We start from the raw sequence: 24,272 nt of genomic DNA, 5'->3' as shown, positions 1-24,272 counted from the left end.
TCATTAGTATAACCTCTACTGTCATCATTCTTTTCTGATTGGGTTTTTTTTTTTTTTATAGAATTGGTAGGTTTAGGCCAACAAGAATAGCAATAATTCGAGGGTTATCTTCTCTGGGGAGGTGTTGACCTAAAGTTTGGTGTCTTTTATTCTTTTAATCAAATCGACAAACACCTTAAATGCTGTCCGATTAGTGAATATTTTGTGGGGAATTAGGTGATGTTGTGAAGTGGGTGTTTGTTTGTTACTCCGGATTGAGTGTTTGATTCTTCGAATCAAAGTTTTTGGGTATTTATTTTAGTCGCGAAATAGCTAGGCTCTGTACTGTTTTGGAGTACATACACATTGTCAATGAATTAGGTACATTTTGGTTTTGTCTAAAAGAGTTTGAGAGACTTGGCTTGAAGGATTTGGGAAACAAGAGCTTTTTGTCTTTTGCTTGTGATTTCTTCGTGTAGTTCAGAAGGACGAGCTTGTTAATTTTGAAGTAAGAAAGGTTGTCTTTGGCAAGAACAGATTTTGCTGAAGAATTGTTTCAAAGTGGTTGTTGCGGTTTCATTCTTTGTTTTCTGGAGAAAAGAAAATGGCTTGCATGAAATTGGGATCCAAAACTGATGCATTTCAGAGGCAAGGACAGGCCTGGTATGACTCCAAATCCCTATTTATCTGGTTTGATTGGTCAATTGTGATCTGTCTTAATTTCTAGTTTTTTCAACAATTAATCGTAGTTTAGTCTAATTACCTTTAGGTAGTTGGAGGAGATCGTCATTAGAAAAATTATCCACAGTAGTTTCTTTTCCTTCCTGTTTAAATTCATCCATATTTTGTATAGATGATGATTGATGAGTGCTTTTGAATGAAATATTATCCGGTTTGACCGTGAATGCATCACATTCTTGTGTGGACCATTATATTAACACTTGCTGTCTTCTATAGGTTCTGCACAACTGGGCTTCCGAGTGATGTTGTTGTTGAAGTTGAGGAGATGTCTTTCCATCTCCACAAGGTAATCATGCGTTTTCCAATTTCCACTTTTTGGTCAATTTGTTCTAACTGAACTTTGCTAGAATTTAGTTCTCTGAGAATCACTACTTAACCTATGTATGTTCTGGCTTTGAACTTCTGCACTCATTTCCATTTTTGTATGGAGAGATGCCTGTTTTTAAACCCTATACATGATCTTCAATTACTTACACTTGTTAATAATCACCCAATGCAGTTCCCTTTGCTTTCTAGAAGTGGGGTTTTGGAAAAATTAATTGCTGAAGCTTCTGAAGACGAAGAAAAATGTGCTGTAAACCTTCCCGACATTGCCGGTGGAGCAAAAACATTTGAACTCGTAGCTAAGTTTTGTTATGGTGTCAAGCTTGAGCTTACGGCCTCTAACGTTGTCCTCCTCCGCTGTGCTGCTGAGCATCTTGAAATGACCGAGGAATATGGGGAGGGCAACCTTATTTTACAAACCGAAACCTTTCTTAACCAAGTTGTTCTGAAAAACTGGAAAGATTCTCTCAAAGCACTCCAGACTTGTGAAGGCATTCTACCCCATGCTGAGGAACTCAATATCCCAAAACGTTGCATCGAGTCGCTTTCCGTGAAAGCATCTACCGATCCGAATCTGTTCGGATGGCCCGTGATCGAGCGTGGTGGGCCCATGCAAAGTCCAGGTGGAAGTGTTTTGTGGAATGGGATAAGTACAGGTGCTAGGCCACAACATTCAAGTGCAGATTGGTGGTATGAGGATGCTTCAACTCTAAGTTTGCCTCTTTACAAGAGATTAATTGCTGTAATGGAATCTCGTGGCATCAGACAAGAGATTATTGCTGGCTCTCTTACATATTATGCTAAAAAGTACTTACCTGGGCTTAATCGACGTCAGGGTTCTAGCGAATCTAGCTCCCGTCTAACTTCGTCAGCATTGGGAACTCCACCATCTGAAGAAGACCAGAAGGCTTTACTAGAAGAGATTGACAGACTCCTTCCGATGCAGAAAGGCTTAGTCACGACCAAGTTTCTGTTTGGTCTTCTTCGAACTGCCATGATTCTTAAAGGGAGCCCCACTTTCATAGACAACTTAGAAAAGAGGATCGGAATGCAGTTTGATCAAGCAACTTTGGAAGATCTCTTGATGCCAAATTTTTCATACTCTATGGAGACACTCTACAATGTAGACTGTGTGCAGCGAATTCTCGAGCACTTCCTTGCTATGGATCAAGCTACCGGCGGAGCCTCTCCGTGTTCAGTTGACGATGGACACATAATTGGTTCACCTTCACTGACACCAATTACAATGGTAGCTAAGCTGATTGATGGATACCTAGCTGAGGTTGCACCCGATGTTAATTTGAAGCTTCCGAAATTCCAAGCACTTGCTGCTTCTGTTCCCGAATATGCTAGAGCTTTGGACGATGGTCTTTACCGTGCTATCGACATTTATCTCAAGGTACTAACTATTGACCATTATTTTGTTGCATGAACATCTGAAATCATTCGCTGAAATATCGTTGTTTAATTTTCCTGTTAGTTCTATCGATTTTGGCCAGACACATTCTCAGCCCCAGTAGATCATTAGTCATTGACTATTGTCATGATTCTCTTTGTTTGGCTTGGCAGGTAGTCTAGAAAAAAAATTTACTAGAATTTCTGATCGAGACTAGTTAGGAATAACACAATTTTATCCAATATCTCGTTAGCTCAAAACCCAATCTCGTGTTAGCTCAAATCAAACTTCCCTTTCCTACCAAAGCAGCATTTTTGGTTTTATTCTTTTCTTGTTTGGAATTTGAATCGGAGCATAAAACTTAAAGTGCATGCTTTATTAGTATATCGAATGTACCCAGGCTAGGTGGTCAAAAAATAAGCTAACTGGAACTAAAAATCACTGAAAGAAAGTCTATGGAAAACATCTAAAAGACAATATCAAAATTCAGTTAATTAAGTTTGAATGCCACCATCTTTTCATGGTAGGATCGTGCTAATTTGTTTTTCTTGTCAAATTTGCAGTCTCATCCCTGGTTAGCGGAACCTGAGAGGGAACAACTTTGTAGATTGATGGACTGCCAGAAGCTTTCCTTAGAAGCATGCACCCATGCAGCACAAAATGAAAGGCTACCCCTAAGAATTATAGTCCAAGTCCTCTTTTTCGAGCAGCTTCAACTCAGGACATCCATTGCTGGCTGCTTTCTTGTTTCTGATAACCTCGATGGATCGAGGCAATTGAGAAGTGGGTTTATGGGGTCCACAGAAGGAGGAGGAGGCGGCGGTGGCTGGACAAATGCTGTGAGAGAGAATCAGGTTTTGAAAGTAGGAATGGATAACATGAGGATGCGTGTTTCTGAGCTCGAGAAAGAATGTTCAGATATGAGGCAAGAGATCGAGAAGCTGGGACAAGGAAATGGTGGAAAAGGTTCTACAAGCACTTGGGGAAATGTGTCGAAGAAGTTTGGGTTCAAGATCAAGTCTCAGATGTGCAGTGCTGAAGAAGGATCAGTTAGCAGCCAAAGACGAGACGATCGGAAGGGGAAGATAGAAAATGTTTTGAAGGATAGACGAGGACATCACAAGAAGAATTTTTCTCAGGACTCTTTCGAGTAAAGACTGTAAAAAGTCGGCTCTGCTTCTATTATATTTTGTTGTAATTCATCCATTGTTTGCAAATTCGTAGTTGTTTGTAGTTTTCGGCTCATAGACAGACTAGTGTTCATTCCATTTACCTTTATGTGCCTTAAGTTTGTCTGTATCCTGGTAATGTAGATGAAAGACCAAGGCCTATTTGTAATTTGTGCTTCTATTAACATCAGTTCTCATTACTCTCTCAAACACTTGAGATTTCCATCAGAATACTTTTACCAAACATTTCATCTCAGTTGGAGATTAAGGACCGCAATAATAGAAAAATTAACCCAAACAAGTAAATTAAGAAAATTTCACAGGTAACTAGCATCATGAGCTTCTGTTTTAAAAAGATTGTATAGAAAGTTGCTTCGAACATCATAAGAATTCATTTGAAAACAGGATTAGAACTGCAAAATTGGAGACCGAATGAGTTTATCACCAAATTATAATAACTACTACAGGAGCAAACTTATGTTGTTATCTTCTGATGGTAGCTTCAACTTCATGGCCTACGATTACTAGCTTTGAACTTCTTTATCCTGGCAAATCGTCTTTGAAGTTCCCTGAGCCGATCTTCTTGTGACAATTCTGCTATCTCAAATATGTGTTCGTTACCTCCTCCATTCAAACTTGAATTACCGGCTTCACCCTCATTTGAATTTGCAAAAGCCCTCACTGATCCTCCGATTTCAGCTTTGACGTCATACGTTTCCTCAGGCATTGATACTCCGGTATGAACCGGAGTTGAAGGAGGTTGAAGAACTTGCATTTTATCATTTGAATCAGCGTTGTTGTCTTGGATCCTTTCTGCAGAAGAGGGTTCCTTCTCCATCAAGCAATCTGCTTGGTTGGAAGCATTCTTTTCCAAGAAGGTGGACTGGCTCCACCACTTCTTGTATCTGGAAGTAATGTTAGGCTCAAAGACGCGTGATGGGATATATAAACTGAGTAGACTCGAGTAATTTCTCCAATCAGGGCATCGAGCAACGTGCACTGGAATATCCTGATCCAAACCAAATTGCATGGCTACTCTGTGAGGGAGATAAACTTCAATTGTCTCTTCTTCAATTCCGACTAGCTCAGACACTCTCAAGCATTGAGCAAAAGACACTATTTCCTCATCCATATCAGTTTCTACAACAACCCACCCATCTTTTTCCTTGTAGAACTTAGGGAATTGCCAATTATCAAGAAAAACCGCATATGGGCGCCAGCGAAAGGTATCTTTACCAGAGTCTAAAGCTATTCTAATATGTTCAAGCTCGAGAAAGAGAAAGTTCACATTGTCCCATCTAGCTGCTCTGAGTTCAATACTAGAGCTAATTGATTTAGACATTGGCTCCAAGACCTGAAACCTTTCCCATGCCCAAAGCTGTACTAGCTGAATCGGTGAATACAAGGTAACTTCTAATTTACGTCTAGTTTTAGATTCACCAGGGTTACAGTCATTGCAAGCTACAATTAAATTTTTCAGAATTCTTAATTCTCTATAAATACTAGCTAGAACAGCTGGTGCGAAAGCAAAACGCATACCTCTAGCTAAGCGAACAGCAATCGGAAAAATGCAGTCTTGGATCGCCCCTTTCGAAGCTGGGAAGACAAAATTAGCCAACCAATAACTGAGAAAGGCTTCATGCTCTATTGTAGATCCACAGTCCATAAAATTCTTCAACCACATGTCAACCTGACGTCTTTCAGCTCCTCTAGACTTTCTTCCTCTTTTAAGCTTTTCCTCAATTTTCTTCAAATCATCTATATCAGGAAGAAGGCGAGTAACAAGAGGAAGGCCATTAACACACTCATATCCTCCCAAAATCATTACATCTTCTAATGTAACAGTAGCTTCACCCCAAGGAAAAACAAATGTATTAGTTGAACAATTCCATCTTTCTGCTAAACCCATAACCAAGTTGAAGTCTTTTCGAATATTGTTCAGTGTAGAACTCATGATTGCTCCAAAAATACCAACTTTTCTCCATAAAGGTTGAAACTTTGGTCTCAAGCGATCAACCCATTTCTTCCATTGTGATGAGGGTTTCCTCCAACCATCATATGTAAGCTGGAGAGGCCATTTCTCAGCCTGAAATTTGGTTTCTGATAAATTAGGAGGCAAACTTAATTTTATTACAGCATCAAGATGTCTGGTTATTATTGGTGCTGTAATAAAATGAGCATTTTTTCTTATTAGTTGTCCATCACCGCCGACCATTAGCTCTTCTCTTTCTTCTTGAATGTCCTCTTGTTGTAGTTCCTCCATTGTTGCAGCTGAGAATCTCTCCCTCCCTCTCTCTTGAAATTGAATTAGCCTGCAAGTTGGACAGAAGACATTATATTATGTATATATTTATTTTTTTGATTAAACAGAGAAAGAACAATTTATGATTTTAACAAAGGATACTGAATATTACTCCAAATGGACACATATCAACCATAAGAACTACTAGCAACTATAAGACAATTGAAAATTTACTCTAGCAAGACAATTAAAGTAGCACTGAAAATTAAAGTAGCACTGAACACTGAAATTTTACTTTGTGCCAAATGGCATTGAAGACCTGGCCTATAACTTTCAAAAACTTAAACTAGCAAACAAACAAAAGAAAGTTTAGTTCTGTGGGGCCCAACATAGCAAGACCCTAGTAGTTTGACCAACCAAAATTCTTTTTTATTTTATTTTTTCTGTTTAATTGATGATAAATTGAAATCAATCAAGGAGTGCTTTTATACATATAGAAATCAAGCAACTATTTGTTGACTTTAGATACTATATTTTTATTACTACAATGAAATCTCATCGGAAAACAGGAAGATTATAACTTCATGCATATGCCATGTTTAAAAAAAAAAAAAACAGATTTTGTGATCTTTGTTAGAAAATAAAATACAGAGACAGAGAGAGATTTTAGCTGTTAATAACAAACAAACATACGTCCATTCATCATAGTCCGTTGCTTATATAAGCAAATAGTCACATACATTAGTCTACCTAAGACATTTGGTTTAGTCATAAAAGGTCAGTATGATTACACTTGGCTCTAACATAACTATTAAGTTAAGACTTCATAATAAACAAACATCACATTCTAGCTAACAGATCTTCTAAAGGTAGCTTAAACCTTCATGGCTTACGATTACTGAGAATAAAATTCTTTAGCTTAGCAGATCGTCTTTCGAGTTGTGTGACCCGAGCTTCTAGTGACAATTCCGGTATCTTGAATATATGAGCATTACCTCCTTCCGATCCTGAATTACCGATTTCACCCTCATTTGAATTTGCAGCAGCGCTATTCAATCCTCCAATTTCAGCTCCGAGCTCATTCGTTTCCTCAGGAATTGATCGTCCGATATGAACCGGAGTTGAAGGAGGACGAGTCGCTTGCATTTGATCATTCCTGGAGTTGCTGAATTTTACGCTAGAGGATAGTTTGACTTTATTACAAGGAGTTAATATCTGCCCACACATTGTAACATAATCTTTTACAATTGAATGATCTTGAGCCAAAATCTCACATATGCTCTGAGAAGGATGTGTCTCCATTTCAATATCTACTTGACTTTTCTCCTTGAAAATTTGATTTCCATGACAGCCTTTAATTTGGGACCAAAACCAGGAGGCACTTCCATATCCGAAACTTTTGGATTATTAAGCCATGTACTATTCTCTTCCCTATCAGGAAAAATCTCACTGGTACCAATAGCATGCTGATTTGATATCTCGCAGCATTTGGTGAAGTGTGACATTTAGGATTTAAGTTAGCATTGTTGCCTTGGATCCTTTCTACAGAGTCGAGTTCCTTCTCCATCAAGCAATCTTCTTGGTTGATTTTTTCCAAGAAAGTCGACTGGTTCCCCTACAATTTGTATCTTACAGTCATTTTTGCCTCAAAGAAGCGTGTCGGGATATAAACCTGCAAACAACTGATTGGTCTCAAGTAATCTCTCCAAGCAATTTCAGCAGTGTTATGGCATCGAACAACCTGGATAGGAAATCCTGATTGAATCCGAATTGCATAGCCACTCTATGAGGGAGATAAACCTCAATACATTCTTCTTCAATTCCAACTAGCTCAGACACCTCAAACATTGAGCAAACAACAATATTTCCTCCTCCATATCATTTTCAACTAAGATCCATTCCTCTTTTTCCTAGTAGAACTTGGGGAATTCCCAGTTACTAACAGAAATCGCATATGGGCGCCATCGAAAGCTATTTTTAGCACAATCTAAAGCTACTCTAACATTGTCAAGCTTGTGAAATTTCACATTGTCCCACCTAGCTGCTCTTGGTTCTCCAAAGCTAACCGAGGCAGGGATCGCCTCTAAGTCCAGAAACCCTTCCCAAGCCCAAAGTTGTACTAGCTGAATCGGTGAATACAAGGTAACTTCTAATTTACGCTTAGATTTACATTCACCAGGCATGAAGTCATTGCAAGCTACAATTGCATTTTTCAACTTGCTTAAATCTCTATAAATACTAGCTAGAACAGCGGGTGCGAAAGCAAAACGCATACCTCTAGCTAAGCGAACAGCAATCGGAAAAACGCAGTCATGGATCACCCCTTTGAAGCTGGGAAGACAAATTTTGCTAACCAATAACAAAGAAAGGCTTCATGCTCTATGTTAGTTCCACATTTCATAAATGTCTTCAACCACATGTCAACTTGACGTCTCCCTGCTCCTTCGGATCTTCTTCCTTAATACTTTTCTCAATTTGCTTTAAATTATCTGTAACCGGAAGAAGAGGAGAAACAAGACCATAGCCATTAACACATGAGTATCCTCCCAAAATAATCATATCTTCCAATGTAACAGTAGCTTCTCCCCAAGGAAAGACAAATGTATTGGTTGAAAGGTTCCATCTTTCAGCTAAATTCAGAACCAAGTTGAAATCTTTTCGAATGTTGAATGTAGAGGTGATGATTGCTTCAATAATTCCAACTTTTCTCCATAAAGGTTCAAACTTTGTTGTTAAATGATCAACCCATTTCTTCCATTGTGATGGGGTTTCCTCCAACCAACATATGTAACCACCAGAGGCCATTTCTCTGCCTGAAAATTGGATTCTAATGAAGGATTAGGAGACATGCTTGAGCTTGTTCCATCTTCAAGATTATTGGTTATGGGTGGTGTAATAAAATGAGCATATCTTCTTATTGGTTGTCCATCATCACCAACCATTAGCTCTTCTCTTTCTTCTTGGATGCTCTCTTTTAGTTCCTCCATTGCAGCTGAGATGCTCTCTCTCTCTCTCTAGATATCTTATTATCCGGTTTAATTAAAGGACACTACATTATGGCATTTGAATTTTGAATTAACAGAGAAAGAGCTATTTATTATGAAGTCTAAGGAGGAAGGGCAATGAATATTGCTCCATTTGGACAGACATCTATGACTATGAGTGTTGCGGGAGATAAAGAAATTAATAAAAGAATAAATTGAACCTATCAACCAAATGGACTGGCAACGTAACATCAATTTTTATTTTTATTTTTGATGTTAAACATCAAAAAATTGAAGATGAGCATTTGGATTGGATCATGTTAGATTTCGAATTGAACAAAAAAATTAGTACTAAAACTTTTACAAACTTAACTAGCAAATAGGAAAAAAAGTCAGCTCTGGGGCCAGTCAATCTGTCTCAGAGTCAAACTAAAAGACCAATGTTTGTTTTATTGCTCTGGATACAATATGGATGATGAACTGAAAAGGAAATTGGATTTGATGTAAAATCATAAAAAAAAAAAAAGAAAAAGAAAAGAAAAGAAAATTCCAAGTAAACCTTGATATGCGGTACTATTGTCATATCAATCAATGTAATAAATGTTGAAAGATCAAGAATTGTTCGCACATTACTTATAATTAATCATCCTAAAGGCTAAGCTATTGAAAATATGAAATAAAACACTATACTTTTTTCAATATAATTGTATTGTAGGATTATTTTTATGTTAATTTAGCTAAATTTCATTAAAGTAAACCGTCCAACTGGACGAAATGTAGTACACCAGCAGGTAAATTGCTATGATCAAACGAAATAGAAAAAAATCGAAAATCAAATGTGCAAGATAATCTGTCACTTTATTCCATCGCAAGATTATAACTGAATATCTAAGAAATAACATGAGTTTGTCATCAATCTAGTGCTGGGAATCAATATAAGCATCAAAAGCAAATAAAATATAAAAAAAGATACATATGATTACGAATAGATCACGATTTAGGGATAGAAATGTGCTAACCTTGGAAGCTTTTCCTCCTTGCGATTATCTTCTTCTTGCGAATATGAACAGGCGACGCTCGATCGTTAAACCACGACCTCTATCGTGATCCACAAACGATCTCGCGAAGATTTCCGTCGAATTGTGTTAAACCCTAATGCAATCGGACCGCTTCCTTTTACGGATTATATGAGCTTGACGTGAACCTTAGCCCATTCGCAATAATCTTTTGCGCGGCTCACTTGACTGCCATTATTTGGCCATGGACATAATACCATACTCGGCCCAACCAATTATAATTGGTCTCTAGCTAGTACGATATTATATTTATTCAAATAATGTAGAATGGATTCCTCTTTAATGTATGGAAATATATGTTATAATCCTTTCATTACACGATACTTATTTGAATATAGGTATGTTTAACGTCAATTATATATTGTCCAAATATTATTTTCTAGATCTCTAAGTAATACGAAAATATTAATAACATTTTATTAGTTCATTCTAACATTTCCATATATTATTTCAATTCCACTTAACATCAGAGAGATATATGGAGATGAACAAATCTCATCTAATATAATTGTATGCATAAAACACATAATGTCCTATCATAAACTTTACGTCATCCGATTAAAGATATACACAATGATCAATAAGTAAGTATGAACTATGATACACTCAAGTCTAAAATTAACAAATATAATTGTTACAAGAATCATTAATGACGTTACCATGCAATGATCTCGTAAAAGTCTAGTATAATACTCTCTAACAAAATCCTATTAATTTAATATACATATTTATAATTATCATATAACGGGCATCAAACTCATACTAATATGATTATAGATGAACAATTAGAGACATATTATATATTTTCTTTGTCTTTCAATACATGATTTTTAAGATAAATAAGATAAAAGAAAAAATTTAACATATTTCGATCTAAATTAAACATAAACATCATCATTTTTGAGATAGAATGAAATTTTTTTTGCAAAACATGTATTGAAATATTGAAGGATGGAGGGAGTATATAACATCCAATTAATATAATAAAAAATAATAATAATCACATTTTACTAATGAAGATATAACTAACGATACGATAGCCTGGAGCATAATTAATAATATCCACAACATCTAGAAAGGTTATTATATATGGGGAAAACTAATCTCATTTGAATGAGACAGTAGTTGTAAGTATCATACATATATCATTATAAAAAAAATACATATATCCACTCATCATACCCTGTGCTTATATAAGCAATTGGGCACATACATGAGTGTATGACTAAACTACAAACACTTTTCATCGAAAGGCACAGTGATTAATAATCTTAATATTATCAAAAGTTTGATGGCACTTAGTTCTAACATAACTACTAATACTTGGACTTCATGAGTTACAACTAGTGAGATAAACTTCTTTAGCTTAGCAAAACGCCTTTCAAGTGTTGTGACCCGAGCTTCCAATGGCAATCCTTGTGTCTCAAGTAAATGAGCATTACCTCCTCCGTTTGAACATGAATTACCAGCTTCACCCTCATTTGAATTTGCAGTAGCTCTCTCTGATTCTCCGATTTCAGCCCCATGCTTATTCGTTTCCTCATGCATCAATCCTCCGACGATATGAACCGGAGTTGAAGGAGGATGAGCAGCGGCTGGCCTTTGATCATTCCTGGAGTTGCTGAATTGTAAGCTAGACGATAGGTTTGCCCTGAGAAGGTGATGTCTCTATTTGGATATCTACTTGATCTTTCTCCTTGGAAATTTGTTTTTCCATGACAACCTCTAAGTTGGGACCAAAACTGGGAAGGACTGCCACATTCAGGAAATTTGGTTCTTGTCCTGCATGATTCTCACTGTTGCTCGAAGGTTTTAAGATACCATCACTAGGAACACTCCATGCAGCTTTTCTCTTCTTAGGCACGGAATAATTCATTACATCTTTCTTGTTCATCTCGTCTTTCCTGGGCAATACGAACTCATTCCACCAATTGAAGTATCTTTTGGAAACAACCGATCTCTTGAATCTGGATGGAACAAACAATTCCTTATCTTCAATAGGCCTGCTATAATCCCTCAAAATATGATGAGTGTTGGTTCTGGCTCCAGACAAGCAAAAGGGAATATCTTGGTCAAGTCTGAATTGCATCGCCACGCGATTCGGATTGTATTCCTGAGAGCAATCTAATCCAACAAGCTGAGAGACCCTAATGCATCTCACAAAAGATTCAATCTCTTTATCCATTTCAGAACCAACCAATACCTTATAATCTTCTTCTCTGTAAAACTTTAATGCTGCAACATATCGCTGCCACTGAAAATTCCGACCAGCATTGTCGAAAGCCATTCCGATATCTTGATCCACAAACTGATGGATGTTGTCCCACAAAGCCATTCTTGGCTGACCAGGTGATTCGATCAAATTAGGCCTAGGGCTTAATGAAGGGAATCTATACCTGGACTAAATGGAACGGTGCCAGAGAATCAGTGGTATAAGATTACCTTCACAATCGACTTTCTTTGATACAATGTGCTGCTTCAATAAGCCCAACTCCCGGTAAATGTCTGAGAGAACAGCTGGTGCTAGTGCAATTTGACATTCCTTGGAAATACATCTTTCCGGATGAAATTCCTTAGGAACACGAACATCGACAGCCATAAGACAAGAAATGCAACATGCTCAAGCTCAGTTGTTTCGTTACGCATAAAATGGCAAATCCATGAAAAATGGCTGCAGTTGATATTACCGCTAGTGTTTTTAGCAACACTCTCCCAACATTCAAGCAGAGCTTCTTTCGTCCTCAACATATCGTCATCATCCAAACCAGAATTACTCAAAACACAATCACCCAAAACAGAAAATTCTACCAAAACTAATATATCTTCCAAAGTGACCGTTGCCTCTCCCCAAGGGAAGATAAAAGTATCTGTCTTTAAACACCATTTATCAGCAATCTCAAGAATCAATTCGTTCTGCATTGATATATTATTATACTTGGAACAAAGGATTGATTTTTCAATACCTGCTTTTTCCCATGTCGGATGATGCTTAGTTAGCATTCTATGTACCCATGCTTTCCAGCCATTTGGTGGATTTTGCCTTCCTCTGAACTCAACACTGTGAGCCAAATTTTGGAGATCAGAAGTGGGTTTTGTTATGGGAGGAACTGAGATTAACTGGTCGGAAGTGAAATCTGCAATGGGTTTAAGGAAGTTGCAGGTTTTAAGACGACAAGGTTCATCATCATCATCATCATCATCTCCGTTTAATGAAACAACTAACTCTTTTCTCTCCGCCATGAGTGTTGTTAGAGAAGCTGATGACCCATAACCCATTATGAGATTTCTTGTTTGGTTCATGAGAAAGTGAAAAAGGAAGGATTTTTCTGAAGTGAAAGGTGGAAAAGGTTGATGATATGATGTGGGGTTTCTTCAAATTCTGAGATTCAAGGTTTCCAAGAAGTTAAAAATGTCTGCTTTTAGAAGGGTTTAATGGAAAAAGAAATGGCTTTCTCATAGTTAGCTTTGAAGCTAGCCTGCTTTTTAAATTATGTTTCTTTCTCCGGGAAATCAAATTATGTTCATTGTCTAGTTTACTATGAAGATGGTGTATTTTGGAATTGGGCATATTGATAATATGGAGGTGGACATAAACCGATCAGCGGACCAAAATCGAACCGATTTTTATTGATGGAATCTCTTGGTTGGTTTTCTCTTATAAATATTAGTAGTACATGGAGAGGGAATCGGCTGATTAAGATTTATAAATGATCAAATTGCTATTTCATGCGGAAAATCGACCGAAACAGAATACTAAATCAAATCAAACCAAACCGAAACTTTTGAACTGACGATCTCAGATTCATTTGTTTCAATTGAGCCGATCAAATGTTCTATCCAGGGGAAATAATGGTTAAGACACGAAATTCTATTATAAAGTGCCGATATTACCCCTATGAAAACACTCTTGAAAAGACCTGCTTTTCCACTCGAATCAAATTAATTACATGCCCTTCTCTTTACCAAAGAGTCTTTAGTTTTACTCATGTCATTTTTAATTTTTTTTTTATGATAACTCTCATGTCATCTACAATTGTATTTCGAGATAAACAATACTGTACATCTTGTATTTTTCTCAATTTCATTTTTCTTATGATTCCATATTATACATATTTACATTATAATTAAATACTCTTTAAATAACCAAAATACTTATATATAAAATATTTAAATAACAATATTATTTAAATTTTCGATAATTTAATTATAAAAAAATAGTATTTAAATCATTTTATTCGTTAATGTGTATTGTGTACCCAAATAATCAAAATGTACTCTTTCATCGATATTAATTATCATAATTTATAAATAATTATCATATTTATATAAATATTTTTCATTTTTATCATTGCATCTAAAAATCAAATATCCTACCAATCATGATATGGTTGAATGAAGTTTCGAAAACATTTTAAATAAAAAGTCAAATATCTTATTATTATAAAACTTAATATATTTGGTGGGAATATTTTAACTCATTTTTCTGATAATCATCCTATTTATTATTTTTTCTTTTCTTTTTATGAAACATCATATTTATTACGGAGCATATATTTAGCATGCCTCGAGAAAAGAAAAGGGATGGTGTAATATCAACACTTTAGTGTAGAAAAAGCGTGCCTTCAACATTATTTCTCCCTGGAAATATCATTTATTCATTACTCATTGAAATGAAAAAACGCAGTCTCAATGGTCGTTTTGAATCCGTGAAGCAAAACCATTTTAACTGAAAAATTCAGAATTAGATTAGTATTATGTATTATTATATCTAATTAATCTAGTTAATTAAGCATGTTAATTGGTTTCCTTTCATTTCATTTCCTTTCCTTTCGCTGCATGAGCCTGCATGAATGAATTTCTTCTTCTTAATTAATGGATCTCTGTCGTTGACATTATACAATCGGATCTAGTCGATCGGAGACAAAAAAACAACACACAAATTATGAAAAATAATGGAGATGTTGAGGGTGGTGGTGGTGGCGATCAGCCGTCGGAAAGAGGCAGCTCATATCGTCCAGTGGTGGCTAATGATCGCGCCGTTCTGGAAATGTCGACAATGGATCCAGGACCTTCTTCTTCCTCTACACCGTCCAATATCAAGTCTGTCTCTCTACCTCTTTCACTCTCAATTCATGTATTCTAATAAATGTGTGTCATTATATGATGAAATTAATTTCTTGTGCTGAAAATGATAATGCAAAATCGAAATGTCGATAAGGAATCCGTATTATGTGTATTGTATGCTGAATGAATTGTGAAATTGCTGGTGATATATTCTAGCTAGTAGGCTTTGTAGAATTGTTTCTCATCGTCGTTAACATGTAATTTAATTGCAGGCCGATAAGGATCGGTTCCAAAAAAGGCATGGAAGTACCAGCTTCAAATACTAAATCAGAGCATAAATTGGAATTGTTTGGCTTTGATTCGCTTGTCAATATTCTTGGACTCAAGAGGTAATTTATCATTTCCATGTACATATTCATGCCCTGCTTCATTTTTCTCATGGCTTGCCATGAATCTATGAGAATTTCAAGTCGTAGTCTTCTGAAAGATATACATTTGATTGTAATTTTAACTAGCATTTTTTCGTGAATTGCAATCCAGTATGACAGGGGAATTATTTCAAGCTCCATCAAGTCCTAGAGAAGGCGAAGATGCTAATCAAAATTTTGGACGCTCACCGGTAATTAACTACTTTTCTGATGTCATACTTTCTCTTGCTTAAAGAAAATTCATGTTGGAAAGTTCTTGTGCTCTGAAGTTTCTAGCTGTCTGATGCATTTTTTCACATCCTTTTATTTATCATGAAGTCTTCTGAGCTCAAACTGGGAACAATGATGGGTGTATTTATCCCCATGCTTGCAAAACATAATGGGAATTATCTACTTCATTCGATTTACTTGGTAAGTCCTATTGTATTCCTCTTTTTTTCCTGGCTTAAGTTTCATCATGTTAATCTGGTGTTATTATTTAATTGTGTTTTCTGAATTTGTGGTACAGGATTGTAGGCATGGCTGGAATAGGGGAATCGCTGGTACTAGTAGCTTTTGTTGGCACGTGTACTTTCTTTGACTGCAATATCATTGAGTGCAATTGCAACTAATGGTGCTATGAAGGTACAAAATGTTTCATATACTCATCAAAGATTGCATTTATTTTATATACTACCATAGGATCTTACTTTTAATATGTTGGCAACTTAATATCATTCTATTGTACATTTCCATTTAGGGCGGAGGACCTTATTACCTCATTGGCCGAGCCCTTGGTCCTGAAGTTGGAGTCAGCATTGGATTGTGTTTCTTCCTTGGAAATGCTGTCGCTGGCTCTTTGTGAGTTCAAAAATAGCTTTTATGATAATACGAAATTGACAATATTACCATACTTACGCCTGGCATTCATGTTTTTCATTGTATTACAGGTATGTGCTTGGAGCAGTGGAAACCTTTCTAAAAGCTGTTCCTGCAGCAGGAATTTTTCGAGGTCAAAGTTGTTAAAATAAATATTTTGTATGAGAAGAACACTTTCAAACATGAAAATACTTGCTCCTCTTAGTTTGTTCTTATTTGTTAATTATTATTTTCCGATGCAGAGACTGCCACAAAAGTTAATGGCACGGCAGCTGCTGAACCTATAGAAACTCCAAGTTCACATGATCTACAAATATATGGAATTGTAGTAACTATCCTCCTTTGCTTTATCGTCTTTGGTGGTGTGAAGATGATCAACCGGGTGGCACCTGCTTTCCTCATCCCTGTTTTATTCTCTGTGTTATGCATATATTTAGGGATATTTTCTGCCAAGAAGGATTACCCTGCAAGTGAGTTTATCCTCTGCAATTTTTATTCTTTTCTTTTTTTCCTGTTTATATGTTCTCTTCTCTCAGAATTTTGATAGAAATGATATAATTTTGTCTTTGTCAGCTGGAATCACGGGCTTGAGTTTGGAAAGCTTTAAAGAGAACTGGGCTTCAGATTATCAATTTACTACAAGTTCTGGAATCCCTGATCCTGAAGGAGAAGTTTACTGGAATTTCAAGTAAGTCATTTGCGAAAATTCTGAGTGAGTTATTAATGTAATGTTTCAACACCACAATTATGTTTGCTCACATTATACTTTTTTAACTTTTCCAGTGCATTAGTTGGACTCTTTTTCCCAGCTGTAACCGGAATCATGGCAGGTTCAAATCGATCAGCCTCATTAAAGGACACGCAGCGTTCAATTCCTATCGGAACGTTGGCCGCAACTCTTACCACTACTCTCTTATATCTAATTTCCGTATTATTTTTCGGCGCGCTTGCAACAAGAGATAAACTTTTGAACAGACAGGCATGCATACATGTTCACATGTATATAGTAGTATGTTGCCTCCTAGCCTACGATATAACTAATTCTATTACTTTTAATGCAGGATGCTTACTGCTACTGTTGCTTGGCCTTTCCCATCAATTGTTTACCTGGGAATTATTCTTTCAACCTTAGGTGCGGCTCTACAATCCCTGACAGGTGCCCCGAGACTACTCGCAGCGATAGCGAACGACGATATCCTTCCCATTCTCAACTACTTCAAGGTTGCAGATGGGGATGAACCTCATGTTGCCACCCTCTTCACTTCAGTTCTCTGCATCTGTTGTGTCATTATTGGGAATCTGGATCTGATCACACAACTGTAACTATGTTCTTCTTACTCTGTTATGCGGGCGTTAACTTGTCTGCTTCCTCCTCGATCTTCTAGATGCTCCTAGTTGGCGTCCTCGATGGAAGTTTCACCACTGGAGCCTATCTCTTATCGGAGCGACAATGTGTATACGTATGCTTTCTCTTCACACTTTTTTCGTTTACAGTTGTTACACTTTCTCTAACCAAATTGTTTTGGTTGCATTTGCAGTGATAATGTTCTTGATCTCTTGGTCGTTCACTATCGTGTCTCTGGCCCTTGCAAGCCTTATATATAAATATGTGAGTATTAAGGGAAAGGCTGGGGACTGGGGAGATGGATTCAAGAGTGCATATTTCCAATTAGCCCTCCGAAGTCTCCGATCTCTTGGAGGTACCAATTATATACGGGACAATGATGTGCCTTTCCCCATTTTATATTCTGATAATATTAAATATCTGACATTATTTATATTTGCAGCAAACCAAGTGCATCCCAAAAATTGGTATCCTATCCCTCTGATATATTGTCGGCCATGGGGAAAACTACCGGAAAATGTCCCTTGCCATCCAAAACTCCCAGACTTTGCCAACTGCATGAAGAAAAAAAGGACGTGGAATGTCCATTTTCGTCTCTATACTGGACGGAGACTATATAGAATGCGCAGAAGATGCGAAAGCAGCGTGCAAGCAGCTCGCGACTTATATCGACTATAAAAACTGTGAAGCAGTGGCAGAGATAGTGGTAGCACCCAGCATGACTGAAGGCTTTCGCGGAATCGTGCAAACCATGGGACTTGGAAATCTCAAGCCTAACATCGTGGTGATGAGGTATCCTGAGATATGGCGCCGAGAGAATCTAACTGAAGATTCCCGCCAACTTCGTCGCGATTATCAACTGACTGCATTGTCGCGAATAAGGCGGTGGTCATCGTCAAAGGTCTCGACGAATGGCCTACATGTATCAAAAGCAGTTCGGGACTATCGATTTGTATTGGATAGTTAGAGATGGCGGCTTAATGCTTCTCCTATCTCAGCTTCTTCTCACGAAAGAGAGTTTTGAGAGCTGTAAGATCCAAGTATTCTGCATTGCTGAGGAAGATTCGGATTCGGAGGCGCTCAAGACTGATGTTAAGAAATTCCTGTACGATCTCAGGATGCAAGCAGAAGTGATCGTTATAACCATGAAATCATGGGACCCTCACGGGGAAGGGGATCATCAGGAAGAATCAATCGAGATGTTTACGGGCGCTCAGCGCAGGATCACAGCTTACTTGGCAGATATGAAAGCGACGGCTCAGAGTAAACAGACTCCATTAATGGCTAACGGGAAGCGAGTGGTTTTGAACGAACAACAGGTCGAGAAGTTCCTTTATACGACATTGAAGTTGAATACTACGATTCTGAGACATTCTAGAATGTCTGCAGTGGTGCTCGTAAGTCTCCCACCTCCTCCTGTACATTCTCCGGCGTACTTTTATATGGAGTACATGGATTTGTTGGTAGAGAACGTGCCGAGGCTGTTGCTTGTTAGAGGATACCAAAGAGACGTAGTTACTCTCTTCACATAATACTGCTGACGATGTCAATATCTTTTTCGTCCCTTTTGATAAATTTCATAGTCAAAAAGGATACATTCATACAATTTTTTGTAGTATGCCGTTTTGCTTGCAGTTTACTGGCATTTTTCCGTTCACTCGATAGATTCTATAGAAATTTTGAATTCAAGGGTCGATTTCGATGTATAATTTGAGTGACTTTGTAAAAAAACACAGTTACAGTAACTCCAGATATATGAACCTCTCTCAGGTTCTCCAGATATTTAGTTTTGCTTTTCAGAAATAATTTCTACTTTTTATCTCAAATCGAAATCTTTAATCACTCGAAAACATCCATTTACGTTTCTTTTTGTGGAGAGATTAACCTAATTAAACCCAATTGATCAAAAGCGCCAAATTGAGCTTTTAGGGACTAGTCTGTACCCTAACATTAGAACTTTTATTCTTCCTGTAATTGGTGACACTATTCAATTATATTTAGCTACCTGATCACGGAACACCTTTCCTTTCTTCAATCTGATGCCTCCATAACCTTTTACATTTGTTTCACTTTGGTCCTTATATTTCTTTTTCGTCCCCTGGTGCCCCCTCCTGTATTTTTTTTTTAACCAAATGGACACTGTCTTGACATATTCTTCTTGGAGATGTACATTCAGCATCATAACAAGCCTCTTAATTGTCCTTCTTGTCAAACTAGGACCTACAATTTAATCTTCTTATTCTTCCCCGAGCTTTTCTGAAACGGTGGGTAGATTAGAACTTCCTGCACTCAAGCTTTGGTAGAAATTGGTTAAGAATTACGATCACTTCTCGGCATCTTTTTTTTTTCTTTTTTTTTTTTTTTTGTAATTCAACCAAGCTTTTCATTAAGCTAGAAAGTTGTCCAAATAGACAAGTTCTACCACATGATGGGGGCAAATTATTAGAAGGAAAATTAATTAACTGAACTTCAAAAAACAATATGCAAGATTGTGAGTTGGTCTATTAGCATTCCGATGAACAAACTGAAATTTGCATAAATCAAAATAAGAACTTATGAGTAATAGAATCTTGAATCAATAAGTGTATGCATGTGACTTGTAAGGAACGTTCCTAAAATTGTTTGTACAATTTGTTAGTAATGTCCTCATTGTCTATTGTTTTGTTTGTTTTCTCGCCTCAATAGAAAAAGCTAACTTTGTTAGCCTTAACCATGTACATGACAAAAATGGTTGGACACCACGGAGCTCCATGAAATCAAGGCCAGGAGTCAACATGAGATGCAGAAAACCCTCAACTGGCGGGACCTTATCTGGCTAGGAATGGAGCGGTTATTTCTGGCATCTTTGTGCTTACTGGACTAGAAGCGCAAGAACATGCCAGGCCTGCTGTGGTCCTCTCGTATGTAATTTCCGTATCTCGGCATTGCTCGCCGTCTTCTGCTACACTGAGTTTGCCGTCGAGATAACCTGTTGCAGGTATATAAATTCATTCACATTTATTACCAATTGATTTCCGTCCATGTATAATACGAAAATTTAAAATTTTAATGAATTAATTCTGTAATTTTTCAATTAATTTATTTGTAAATTTCTTATGATTTGAATGATGTTACATAAAAAATATGGTGTAGGTGGTTCATTTGCATACTTAAGAGTAGAGCTAGGAGATTTTGTGGCGTTTATCGCGGCAGGTAACATCCTTATCGAATACATATTCGGAACTTGGACATCCTACTTGGCGACATATTCAATCAAAAACCTGACGACTTTCACGTAGTCGTTCCTAGCATGGGTGAGAACTACGGCCACCTAGATCCTATTGCCGTCGGTATTACGATCGTGATATGCATCCTAGCCGTCTTCAGCACCAAGGTCTCGTCTCGATTCAACTATGCCGCCTCCATAGTTCATGTGATCATCATCGTCGGAGGGCTTAGTAAAGCCAATTTGAAGAATTACTCAAATTTCCCGCCTTTTGGAGCACATGGAGTATTCCACGCATCTGCCGTCCTCTTCTTTGAGTACGTAGGATTCGACGTTGTCTCTACCATGGCAGAAGAAACTAAGAATCCTGAAAGAGATAATACCTATCGGACTCGTTGATGGTGATCACGACGATTGCTTATTGTTTAATGGCAGCGACACTATGTTTGATGCAGGATTATAGGACGATTGACGAGGACGCGCCGTTCACCATGGCATTCCAAAATGCTGGAATGAATTGGGCTAAATATATTGTCGCATTTTGTAGCCTTGAAGGGTATGACCACGGTCCTAATAGTCAGCGCTGTTGGTCAAGCTAGGTAACTCAATCCCAGCTCTTATGATTTCAGATTTAGCACGGATCGATTAATATGTATTCTGAGTAATCGGAAAAGATAAATTTGATTTCTAGACTATGTGCTTACTATAATTTTACAGGTACCTTACTCACATTGCTCGTACACATATGATGCCTCCATGGCTAGCCAACGTGCACCCGAAAACGGGGACTCCAGTTAACGCGAACGGTCATTATGATAGTAAAGCGGTGATTGGGTTCTTCACCAAGCTCGATATCTTATCAAACCTCCTCTCCATCTCCACATTGTTCATATTCACGCTAGTAGCCGTTGCGCTACTCGTTAGACGATATTATTCAAGTGGAGAAACGACTACGGCCAATAGGAATAAGCTAATCATTACCCTTCTGTTCATCGTCAGATTGTCAACCGCGACCGCAGCCTATTGGGGTCTCACTGTTGAAAGCAATGGATGGATTGGATATTGCATCACTATGCCAATTTGGCTCAGGGAGAATTTATCTTGCTTTCTTTATTCCACAAGCTAGGAGTCCTAAACTTTGGGGTCTTCCGTTAGTACCATGGTTACCATCTGCCTTGATTTTGATCGACATTTTCTTGCTTGGATCTATCGATTCTGCGTCTTTCGTCAGGTTTGGAGTCTGGACCGTTATTCTGTTGGTTTACTACTTTTTGCTTGGATTCCATGCGTCTTACGACACTGCCAAGGAAACGGGCAATAAGAAATTAGGAGAAGGATGGAACAAGGTTGAGGAAGGCAAAATCTCATCGCCGAAAAATGCTGATGATCAGATTAAATCGTAGTAAATATGGAGACGTTTCGGTTTCATTGGAAAGATCACGGAACATCTTTCCTTTCTTCAATCTGATGACTCCATAACCTTTTACATTTGTTTCCCTTTGGTCCTTATATTTTGTTTTCTTTCAATCTGACGACTCCATAACCCTTTTTTTTTTCTTTTTTTTTCACCACAGTGTCTTTTGACTTATTCTTCTTGGAGATGTAATTCAGAATCATAACAAGCCTCTTAATTGTCTTTCTTGTCAAAACAAGGACCTACAATTCAATCTTCTTCTTCTTCTTTCCTCCTACAAATTAATCTTCTTCTTCTTCCTCGAGCTTTTCTGAAACCGTGGGTAGGTTAGAACTTCCTGGACTCGAGCTTCGGTAGGAATTGGTTACGATCACTTCTCGGCATCTTTTAGAGTTCGAGCTTATGAGTAATAGAGAATCTAGAATCAATAAGTGCATGTGACTTGTAAGGAACGTTACTAAAATTCTTTGTACAATTTGTTAGAATGTCCTCATTGTCTATTGTTTTGTTTGTTTTTGGCCTCAATAGAAAAGCTAACTTTGTTAGCCTTAACCGCGTACATGACAAAAATGGCGACCAAGTACATGCATTGTTTTTTCAATTTCAAACTGTAAAAAGTAACTATCATAATTGCAATTAATCAAAAATATTTACATACCATATTAAATGTATCTACAAATTTCATCGCAGCTGGCAATTAAATCTCAAACAACTCTTTCACACCATAACAAATGCATAGCTGTCACTACTCATTTCTGTGCCTAAACTGAAATCAACTTTTTTACATTTTAATATTGATTATCTTACTTAATATAACTAACGATTTAAATTTTTTTATCAATCAACCATGAATCTACCCACAGTTTCAAACTATATACAATAATAATTAACAGTATATATTTATTTAAATCCTTTAGTAAGAAAACATAGTTGGTACAAGTTTTCAGTTATATACATAATTCATAGAAAAAGCTAACTTTGTTAGCCTTAACCCATGTACATGACAAAAATGGCGACCAAGTTCATATATTGGTTTTTTCAATTTCTAACCATAAAAAGTAGCTATCATAAAAAGTAACACATAAATACAACTATGTGAAATCCAAAAAATGACAACTTATTGACGGAAGGAGTATAGTTTAGACATGAAAACAAAAAAAAATTGAAAGAATTTCTGAGTTAAGTTACCGGTCTGCGATGTATTGAAGAAGGTCTTTATTTGCGAAGGAATTGATTCTGATAAAAATCAATTGACCATTGCTACGATCAATATCAAGTAGTTTGTATCATACACATTATTTGGATTCTCCAATTCAATTCGATGCCAAATCGACGGCTCTGCCTTACATATCCTCCACCATGAAGTACAAACTTTTTGTGCTTTCTCAAAGATTTCAATCGCATCTAGTTTTCCCGAGGATTTTAGCTGTCACCTCTGATCGGAAGGTCCAGCCAGTTGGGGCTCCTAGCTGACGCCGGCAGAGTCGTAGATTTTGTAGAGTGCTTTGGTTTCTTTATTGATTAGGTTTCCTCTTCTTTAGGGGTTTTCAGTTTTTGTGTTATGAAAACTGACAAGAGTTTATATAGTACTCTGTATACATGAGAAGTTTTGTCTCCTTTTCTAATAGAATGGACTGGGCCTAGGATTTGGTAGCTAATATTAATTGGCTAGAATTATTGTATCTAAACATACATCTCTTCACGACAAAGAAAAAGTCAAGATGCTAAACTTTCGTCCAAATATTCTAGCACGATACAAGTCTTTGAGACTTTAAACTAACCGAGTTCAGAACATAGTTGCAAATGAAAAATAACAACACACATGGTTTGAGTTTTTAGCCCGAAAGAGAACTGAAAACTAAAAGTACAACTCATACTGCTTAACGTATACAGTTACATATCCCCATTACCGATTCAAGGGTACCTGAGTTCTTTCAGCCAGTTTGGGTAGTCAAGACTTTTCACATCTTTCCATGTATCAGCGTCAATTGAATTCCAATACACTATTTCAACACTTTCAGGTTCTGGCTGCAGCTGCTGCAATCTG

At 37.2% G+C, this 24,272-nt stretch overlaps 5 protein-coding genes and 1 pseudogene across 5 annotated transcripts; 3 read left to right on the top strand and 3 right to left on the bottom strand.

Moving 5' to 3' along the window:
• The first annotated feature begins 583 nt into the window (after positions 1 to 583).
• LOC139881712 (BTB/POZ domain-containing protein At1g30440-like) lies at positions 584 to 3,594 on the top strand. The gene is made up of 4 exons (XM_071866140.1): positions 584 to 642; positions 937 to 1,006; positions 1,220 to 2,443; positions 3,004 to 3,594. The coding sequence occupies exons 1-4, from the start codon at positions 584 to 586 to the stop codon at positions 3,592 to 3,594; spliced, it is 1,944 nt and encodes a 647-aa protein (XP_071722241.1).
• A 523-nt stretch (positions 3,595 to 4,117) lies between these two features.
• Positions 4,118 to 5,872, bottom strand: LOC139881711 (protein MAIN-LIKE 2-like). The gene has a single exon (XM_071866139.1). The coding sequence runs from the start codon at positions 5,870 to 5,872 to the stop codon at positions 4,118 to 4,120; it is 1,755 nt and encodes a 584-aa protein (XP_071722240.1).
• A 1,889-nt stretch (positions 5,873 to 7,761) lies between these two features.
• On the bottom strand, positions 7,762 to 8,656 carry LOC139881710 (serine/threonine-protein phosphatase 7 long form homolog). The gene is made up of 2 exons (XM_071866138.1): positions 8,277 to 8,656; positions 7,762 to 8,182 (listed from the first exon to the last, which is right to left on the bottom strand). Exons 1-2 carry the CDS (start codon positions 8,654 to 8,656, stop codon positions 7,762 to 7,764), a joined length of 801 nt encoding a protein of 266 aa, XP_071722239.1.
• Positions 8,657 to 11,544: 2,888 nt separating this feature from the next.
• On the bottom strand, positions 11,545 to 13,187 carry LOC139881709 (uncharacterized). Its single transcript, XM_071866137.1, has 2 exons — positions 12,499 to 13,187; positions 11,545 to 12,307 (listed from the first exon to the last, which is right to left on the bottom strand). Exons 1-2 carry the CDS (start codon positions 13,185 to 13,187, stop codon positions 11,545 to 11,547), a joined length of 1,452 nt encoding a protein of 483 aa, XP_071722238.1.
• Positions 13,188 to 14,853: 1,666 nt separating this feature from the next.
• Positions 14,854 to 19,138, top strand: LOC139881703 (cation-chloride cotransporter 1-like). The gene is given in 21 exon segments (XM_071866134.1): positions 14,854 to 14,999; positions 15,257 to 15,364; positions 15,516 to 15,594; positions 15,722 to 15,763; positions 15,765 to 15,814; positions 15,912 to 15,978; positions 15,980 to 16,027; positions 16,143 to 16,243; positions 16,333 to 16,394; positions 16,504 to 16,731; positions 16,835 to 16,949; positions 17,045 to 17,235; positions 17,319 to 17,573; positions 17,576 to 17,620; positions 17,623 to 17,721; positions 17,800 to 17,961; positions 18,049 to 18,170; positions 18,172 to 18,435; positions 18,437 to 18,466; positions 18,468 to 18,525; positions 18,528 to 19,138. Coding segments are annotated over 21 exon segments (2,883 nt in total).
• A 1,199-nt stretch (positions 19,139 to 20,337) lies between these two features.
• Positions 20,338 to 22,214, top strand: LOC139881708 (cationic amino acid transporter 1-like; annotated as a pseudogene).
• The last annotated feature ends 2,058 nt before the right edge of the window (positions 22,215 to 24,272 follow it).

The sequence above is a fragment of the Rutidosis leptorrhynchoides genome, unplaced genomic scaffold (genome assembly GCF_046630445.1).
Source record: "Rutidosis leptorrhynchoides isolate AG116_Rl617_1_P2 unplaced genomic scaffold, CSIRO_AGI_Rlap_v1 contig184, whole genome shotgun sequence".
NCBI lineage: Eukaryota > Viridiplantae > Streptophyta > Magnoliopsida > Asterales > Asteraceae > Rutidosis > Rutidosis leptorrhynchoides.
The sequence above is the reverse complement of the archived record's forward strand: the minus strand, read 5'-3'. Positions and strand labels throughout refer to the sequence as shown.

What these genes read in the sequence shown, in the direction of transcription:
- LOC139881709 (XM_071866137.1), bottom strand. Translation starts at nt 13,187, where the DNA reads ATGGGTTATGGGTCATCAGCTTCTCTAACAACACTCATGGCGGAGAGA. An exon ending in CTTGTCTTATGGCTGTCGAT is followed by an intron (nt 12,308 to 12,498) that starts GTTCGTGTTCCT and finishes CATTTAGTCCAG; the next exon opens with GTATAGATTCCCTTCATTAA.
- LOC139881710 (XM_071866138.1), bottom strand. Translation starts at nt 8,656, where the DNA reads ATGGCCTCTGGTGGTTACATATGTTGGTTGGAGGAAACCCCATCACAA. An exon ending in AAGGAGCAGGGAGACGTCAA is followed by an intron (nt 8,183 to 8,276) that starts GTTGACATGTGG and finishes TTGTCTTCCCAG; the next exon opens with CTTCAAAGGGGTGATCCATG.
- LOC139881711 (XM_071866139.1), bottom strand. Translation starts at nt 5,872, where the DNA reads ATGGAGGAACTACAACAAGAGGACATTCAAGAAGAAAGAGAAGAGCTA.
- LOC139881712 (XM_071866140.1), top strand. Translation starts at nt 584, where the DNA reads ATGGCTTGCATGAAATTGGGATCCAAAACTGATGCATTTCAGAGGCAA. An exon ending in CAGAGGCAAGGACAGGCCTG is followed by an intron (nt 643 to 936) that starts GTATGACTCCAA and finishes TGTCTTCTATAG; the next exon opens with GTTCTGCACAACTGGGCTTC. An exon ending in CTATCGACATTTATCTCAAG is followed by an intron (nt 2,444 to 3,003) that starts GTACTAACTATT and finishes TCAAATTTGCAG; the next exon opens with TCTCATCCCTGGTTAGCGGA.